The sequence below is a fragment of the Chenopodium quinoa genome, unplaced genomic scaffold (assembly GCF_001683475.1).
Source record: "Chenopodium quinoa cultivar QQ74 unplaced genomic scaffold, ASM168347v1, whole genome shotgun sequence".
NCBI classification, from domain to species: Eukaryota; Viridiplantae; Streptophyta; class Magnoliopsida; order Caryophyllales; family Amaranthaceae; genus Chenopodium; species Chenopodium quinoa.
In genome coordinates, this window is record NW_018745684.1 from 6,411,888 (window position 1) to 6,419,642 (window position 7,755).

Sequence of the window (7,755 nt, forward strand, 5' to 3'; positions counted from 1 at the left end):
GTGGGTCATGTCGAGTCCACATTTTTTGGAGTTATCTAGGCTTAGTCCATGAATTACGTGTCGTGTTGAATTTCCAGAAGAATGATTCGTGCCCGACACAAGACCACATGCCACGGTGTCGTGCTTCTGTGCCTAAACCAAATATCATTGAGTTTAGCATGCTTTGTTGTTCTTCCTTTCAAATAAAGACGACCCATGTCCCAACACACATTGTAACGTTATTTTTTTTTTTTTTTTTTTTTTTGTGGGGCGTGTCATGCCTTGACCCAACCTAACACAGTGCCATCTTTAATGCTACGTGACACTCATTTTTTATTCAACGAATTTTGATTTTCATGTAATCTCATTATGTTAAAAAACATGAAAATATCCTGTCCAAAAAAAAAATGGAAATACATATGGAGCAAAATTTAAACCTATAATTTAGAGCTTGTTCTTTAAAAAAAATACAAAGTAAAAAATAAAAATAAAGCCCATTAAACTCTTACTAATTTGGATTCAACCCATATTTAGGTTACTAAAACAACTCGCTAATCTTAATATTTGGTGATTTCAAATAGATAATTACGGTTATAATACGAGTAATAGTATTAATATAAAAATAAAATTCATAAAGTGTCATTTAAACTTTTTAATTGACATAGGAGTAATATATTCCTTCGATTAAGATTCCACCCCATAAAATTTTTTTTTTTTTAAGTAGTAAAAAAGAAAAATAAGAAAGAGTTGGGAAGAACCCTAGAATTACAAACCCTCAATTCTAATCCTCCGCCTCTATCGCCTATCTCCTTCACTCTCTCTCACTCATCATTCGACGGCGAAGACAACGACGAGCTCGCAGATTCCTAATTCTTCACTGCTACCTGATCAATCCTCTTTCTCTCTCCTTCACACGATCTCTCTGATTTTTTCAAGGTTGGTAATTTCCCTTCCCCCTTAATTCCTCACAATTTAGTCAATTTTTTTGATTTAATTTGACCAAACTTTTCAATTGTCTGATGGGTTTTATTAGCTATGATAATGGGTTTGATGGGTTTTTATTTATTTATTCATTTTTTATTTTGGTAAAAATTTGGTTGATTTGTCAGCAATTATGGTGAACTTTAATTTATTTTTAGGGTTTGAAGTTTATCGTTTTTAATGGTTTGAATGCACGTTTCCATTCTTAGAACTTTTCCAATTCTTTAATGGGTTTTATTAGCTATGAAAATGGAGTTAATGGGTTATTTTATTTTAATTTTGATAAAAAATCTGGTTAAGATGTCAGCAATTATGGTGAACTTTGATTTATTTAATTGGTTAGGGTTTGGAATTTTCGTTTTTGATGTTTTCAATTCATGTTTACAATTTTAATTTACCTAATTTTATGAAATTTTGTACCTGATTAATCTGGTGTATCTTAAATTGGGATTGGATTTATTATTCTAGTTTTAGTGTATTATTATTGATGTTTGCATTAGTATTTTTTAATATTTACTTTGCTTATGAATTATAATTGTTTACAAATCAATAACTAAATGTGGGATATCGATAATCTTATTATTTGGACCGATTACTTTTGTATTAGCATATACTTTGCACCGGTTATCTTGATATTGGTAAAAGCATAAGCTCGATGAAACAATTAACATGAAATGTTTTATACGATGTTTTCTTAGCTTATCCCTTTCCACGAATTGATTGATAAATTTGAGTGACCAAAATCCTTTCAGTCTCCACAGATTAATATACAAAAGTATGTCCTAGATGTAAACGTTGAGTTTTTTTTTTGTAAAGAGTTTAGGACACTACTTATTCGCTGAATAATGTATTGTAGGAATTTTGAGGGAGGGGAACTTAAACTACTGTGATCAATATGGCGCGCAAAGGATTGATGGAACAGGACTTGAGCAAGTTGGATGTGACAAAACTACATCCTTTGTCATCCGAAGTTATTTCCAGACAAGCTACAATTAATATTGGTAATTCACATCTTAGTTACAAATATATTCGGAAAAAAGTCTGCGTTCTGCTTACAAATCTGAAACATCCCCTTAACAATATTCGTAGGAACTATTGGTCATGTGGCCCATGGAAAGTCGACAGTTGTGAAGGCTATATCTGGTGTTCAGGTAATTTTAGCCCCATACTCTTTGTTTCTGATTTCTTTTGAGATTATTGATGTTTACTGGGAAAGTGCATCTGTCTTTTATTCATTTGAAACCTGCCGATCTATTATGGAATTTGAAACAAGGGATCTTGAGGGGGTATGTCTGATAGCAAGCTTACATGGTTTTGATGGTTGTGATCAAAGATCAGCAATTGTAGCCTGATGATGGTCTCAAAGAAGATGAACTGATTTCTAGTCACTAAAGTGGGTTGTTGTGTTGTCCAATACCTGTTGATCTATTATGGAACTGATGATGGTCTCAAAGAAGATCAGTGATTGTAGCATATATGAACTGATTGTTTGGATTTTGGAAAGGGATTTAAAAAATGCAGAAGTTTCAGAGAAGTGTGGATATTATTATAAGAATGCAGAGGTTTTTTTGGAGGGTTTGGGATTATAACCTTTTTGTATTACAGTGTCCACTCCATCCTGATTTTCAGACATCGTCACCATTTATGTTTATGGTGGTTATTGTGGTAGGAAGCTTCATGGGATCAAAGATCTTTACTTTTACGGTAGGGGTGAGTTTTGGAAATGTGAAAGGGTCAGTAGGGGGATTTGCACCAGAGATTTTGGAATTTATAGCAGGAGTGAGATAAGGGATGAATTCTTGTTTTTACTTCAGCATTTCGGAGATTTTAATTGGGGTCTATATAGATGAGAAAGGGATCTAAATGCAACTAGATGGGGGGGAGCAAGCCGTGTATTTGTTCAACTCGTTGTTGCATATCTCTTTACTCCATGAATCGATGTGGTTTGGGCAACTGCTGATTATTTGTGTTTGGTTTGGGAAAATGTTTTTTATCCTTCAATATCTCTTATATTAATATTTATTTAATGCAGACTGTACGTTTTAAGAATGAGCTGGAGCGTAATATCACTATCAAGCTTGGTTATGCTAATGCCAAGATTTATAAATGTGATGATGATCGGTGCCCACGACCAATGTGCTATAAGTATGTTATCTGTTATGCCCTAATGATCAACAGAGTTGAGCTTGTAACTCGACAACCATGATTTTGCTAAATTCTTGTGTTAGAGCCAGTAGAGTTTCTTGTTGAAGATGAATGACGTATCTTGTAGCTCACCTCATGTGTTGCAATTTTGATTTATGTTGACACATTGGCCAAACCTTTGCAGGGCATATGGAAGTGGAAAGGAAGACACTCCTATGTGTGATGTACCTGGATTTGAGAATGCTAGGATGAAGCTTCTGAGACATGTGTCATTTGTCGACTGCCCGGTAATCTCTTGCTGCTGTTAATACCCCCTTTCTCTAGGGAAATCTTTGGGGCGGTTCTCTCTGTTTGTTGCACCTTTGATTTCCTTTGGACTTGCCTGGTTTTTATATGCCTTAGAGACTATTATTTCTATATTACTTTGCTCTTTATGATTTTCATGATTGGCATGTTTTTATGATTGGCATGATACTTTCTCAGTTTCCATTGTAGTAATAACTGGTCATTTTCAAGACATTGCTTACCCAGTAGTCATTATTCAATTTTATAATTTTTGTATAACTTGATTTAGCTGTATACTATATATTTCATTATGTTTATCTAGAAATCTTAGATTAAAAAAAAATCCTATGTTGAGAAATATTCTGAAGCTCAATGGTAGATCTCTCACCTCTCACCACCCAACCTTAAGTGTAGGAATTTGTTTCTCATCTCTCCTAACCTGGTTTGGGTGGCTTGTCTTCTTTCCCAACGATTATGAGCAATCTTGGGGCTAGGGTTCCTCTGTGAGTTGGGGCCCACCCCTTTCCCTAGGCTCATGTAGGTCAGTTCATCTAGACTAGCTAATAATGAGATTGAAAATTTGCTATGGTGAAGGAGCTATATTATGGATCTTGATTTCAATGTACTTACCACCTTGCCAATACATTTCATCTAGTTTATGGCATTCGTTATTAGCATGAGATTTGGTAGTTGTAATGTATTACTTAACCTCTACACCCTTATGTATACACTTTTCTACTATTTGATTTGGCACACTAGTCCCCTTTCTCCAATTGATTGTCATCTATATTGCTAAAAAAGAGCAATTGATAGTCTTTTTGTTTTACTCTTTATGTAGACAATTTTATTTAAAAACCTTTATCATCTCTTTTTTCACAGAGATTTGGAATTTTGGTGATTTATGTATTTGATTTTTTTTGTGTCAGGGTCATGATATTCTCATGGCTACTATGCTTAATGGAGCTGCTATTATGGATGGAGCTTTACTTCTTATTGCTGCCAATGAGAGCTGTCCCCAACCCCAGACATCTGAGCATCTTGCTGCAATTGAGATCATGCGACTTCAGCATATTATTATCCTCCAAAATAAGGTTGATCTCATCCAAGAAAATGTTGCTATAAACCAGCATGAAGCTATTCAGAAGTTTGTTCAGGTAACTTGTTTTGAATAGTCATCTAATTGTCCATGTTCGTTTGGTGAAAAGGTGGCAAAGCTGAAGCATGTTTCTGATGGTCCTTGTTTTCTTCAGGGAACTGTTGCTGATGGAGCACCTGTAGTTCCAATTTCTGCTCAGTTGAAGTACAACATCGATGTTGTTTGTGAATACATTGTCAAAAAAATTCCTATCCCTGAAAGAAATTTTATCTCACCACCAAATATGATCGTGATCCGGTCTTTTGACGTTAACAAACCTGGATATGAGGTTGATGATATTCGAGGTGGTGTTGCTGGTGGAAGTATTTTAAAGGTTCCGTTCTTTCTTTTAGTAGTAACAAATTTCACGGGGTTTGCTGTCTTATCTGCTATTGGCTTGTGCTTCCATTTTGGTATCATTGTTTCTTGAATATGGATGTTGGTGCATTATCAGGACGTTTGTAGTATTTCGTGAACTGGTATGCATGTATGTTATACATTAGGATGAGAATCGTTAAGCTCTTTTTCTTTTCTTTTCTTTTTCTTTTTTTTTCCCCCCCTTTTAAACAGTGATTCATCTGTTAAGGCATTTTACCTCTGCTTTGCATTCACAATCTATTGACAATCTGACCATAGTACTAATATTACTGTTGAGAAGCCAGAATTGCGAAAATGTTGAAGGAAAATTTAGTCTTCTGCTGGACTTTTTCACTCTATTTTGTTGCATATTTATGAGATGTGTTATAAATATCATTTCCCAATTGGAAGGCCTTAGTTCTCTCCTTTTTAAAAAATTTGCCCCCATTTTTTGCAGTGTAATTGTCTATATTCCCGCATGCTTATAAATGGCAACATGATGCTAAGCCATATCATTTGCAAATCTTTGTGTTGGAGAATTTGAGATCAATGTGTTTTATTCTTTGATTTGATTCTACATGGTCTTCTTACTGAAACTGTTTAGCATATCTAAATGGAGGCCTTACAGAATTAACAATGACATCATATTTGTGATACTTTGAGGAATCCTTCATTATATGTGCTTTTGTGAATGCAGGGTGTTTTAAGGATAAACCAAAATATTGAAGTTCGACCTGGAATTGTTGTGAAGGATGATAGTGGCAACATAAAATGCACACCCATATACTCCAGAATTGTTTCGTTGTTTGCTGAGCAGAATGAGTTGCAATTTGCTGTGCCAGGGGGTCTGATTGGGGTTGGAACAACCATGGATCCCACTCTAACCCGAGCTGATAGATTGGTAGGTCAGGTACTTGGTGAGGTTGGATCACTTCCAGATGTATACGTTGAGCTAGAGGTAATCTTTCTTTTTTCCCCATAGCATATGAATTTGTTCATCAATGTTCACTGTGCTTGCTCTTTCCATTTATCAAGAATTCTCACGCCTTTTATCTACATCTCTTTCTCTCTCTCTCTCTCTCTCTCATTGGTATGCGGGGATTTCAAGTTACTTGGATTAGAGTTAATACTGAAATTGATAAAAATATACTGTTTTAGTGAGTGATTTTAATTTTAGGGTTTGAGATTTCCCCCATAAATATACTTTGTTTTTCTTTTATTGCACCATAAGGACTTTTACACTATTCACATAAGCTTCTTTGACCATCTTTTGTGATTTATCTGTAAGGAAAAATATAATCATGTGGGATCTAGTTAAGTTCGTCTCAAAATCTACTTTTCAAATATCAACTTTTTATAATTTTTACAAAAGTATAATTAAAGATATTAATAGGCAAAGTAATGCATTGGCAAGCGTGAAATCACTCATGGTGCAATAAAAAAAGAACGGAGGAAGTATTTTTTTTCTGAAGAAAAGTTTGGATCATAAAGTAAGGAAAAAAATGAATATATAAAATCTAACTAACTTTTTTTTTTTTTTTTTGAAACATAAAATCTTACTAACTAGTTGTCAGTTCTGGTTGTAAATTATATACGGAGTTCTAATTGCAAACAAATCATATCAAGTCTGTTACAAAGTGTTAAATATCTGATACTGTTGAGGACCTGATCTGTGAATGAGATTTCATGTTGGGATTTGTTATAGAGAGGAAAAAAGAACATGCATGCAGCTTCTGCAGGCAAGAGTTTGTTGGTTGACTGATAAGATACTCTTTTATTTTTCATTTGTTATTGCTGCCCCTGAAATGATTACGTGTTTTTTTCATCTAACCAAGAGTACAACTTGGAAAGTGTATATTTTTTTTTTTTACTTGTATCTTTTTAAGCATTTTGGTTTTCTCAGCTTTCTCCCTATGCTACAGGTGAATTTCTTCTTGCTTCGACGGCTGCTTGGTGTGAGAACAAAGGGAACTGAGAAGCAAGGAAAGGTGACGAAATTAACCAAGGCAGAGATTCTTATGTTGAACATTGGGTCCATGTCTACTGGTGCCCGTGTAGTCGCTGTCAAAAATGATTTGGCGAAGTTGCAACTTACATCTCCAGTTTGCACAAGCAAAGGAGAGAAGATCGCTCTGAGTCGGCGGGTTGAAAAGCATTGGCGACTGATTGGGTGGGGACAGATTCAAGCTGGTATCACCCTTGAGATCCCACCCTGCCCCCTGTGAGTGTGAGGTACAAGAAGTGAGAAAGAGAGACTAGATAGGACTAAGAAATTTCGGGGAAATGTGGGTTGGGAGAGAACTGTTGGGTACTATTTTTTTGAGATGGAGGAGAAAACCATTTCTCATGCTCGATTTTGGTTTATTTAGTAGTACATGTTTCCAGATATTAATTGCTCCTGATTCTATGAATGTTTTTGTTTTATGGTTATTACATGAGTTTGTTGTACAATATGGAGGCAATTCCAGTGCAAAAAATTCTGTGCAGCTCTCATGCTCTCAATCCTTACTGTCCTTAGTTACTAGTTTAGCCTACTTTCATTCTTTTTTTGGTCTTTGCATCCATTGTACATTTGTACAGCCCCACGTAATCAAAGTAGTGAAGATGGCATTTTAATAGTAAGGGTTGTCAAATATTGAACTGCTGTTGTTGGGGGGATTATTTATTTATTTTTCGTACATTATTCCTTTGTTGTGCACTTGTGCTTAACAAATTAGCATTAACTTGATCTATTCCAAAGCTTGAGGTTGAGGGTTGGTCTCTTGTCAAATACTTCCTCGGTTTTTAATATCTGCAAGTTTCACCTTAGCAAGTTATCTGAGAAAGTGATTAGAAAAATATGATCGGACAGATTAAGCTATCGTTGGATAGAT

General features: G+C 35.0%; 1 protein-coding gene across 1 annotated transcript; it reads left to right on the plus strand.

The window, feature by feature from the left end:
- Positions 1 to 690: 690 nt before the first annotated feature.
- LOC110717894 (eukaryotic translation initiation factor 2 subunit 3, X-linked-like) lies at positions 691 to 7,370 on the plus strand. The gene is made up of 9 exons (XM_021896682.1): positions 691 to 915; positions 1,817 to 1,961; positions 2,050 to 2,111; positions 2,993 to 3,105; positions 3,290 to 3,392; positions 4,317 to 4,544; positions 4,641 to 4,859; positions 5,580 to 5,840; positions 6,805 to 7,370. Exons 2-9 carry the CDS (start codon positions 1,856 to 1,858, stop codon positions 7,105 to 7,107), a joined length of 1,395 nt encoding a protein of 464 aa, XP_021752374.1. The 5' UTR covers positions 691 to 915; positions 1,817 to 1,855; the 3' UTR covers positions 7,108 to 7,370.
- Positions 7,371 to 7,755: the final 385 nt, after the last annotated feature.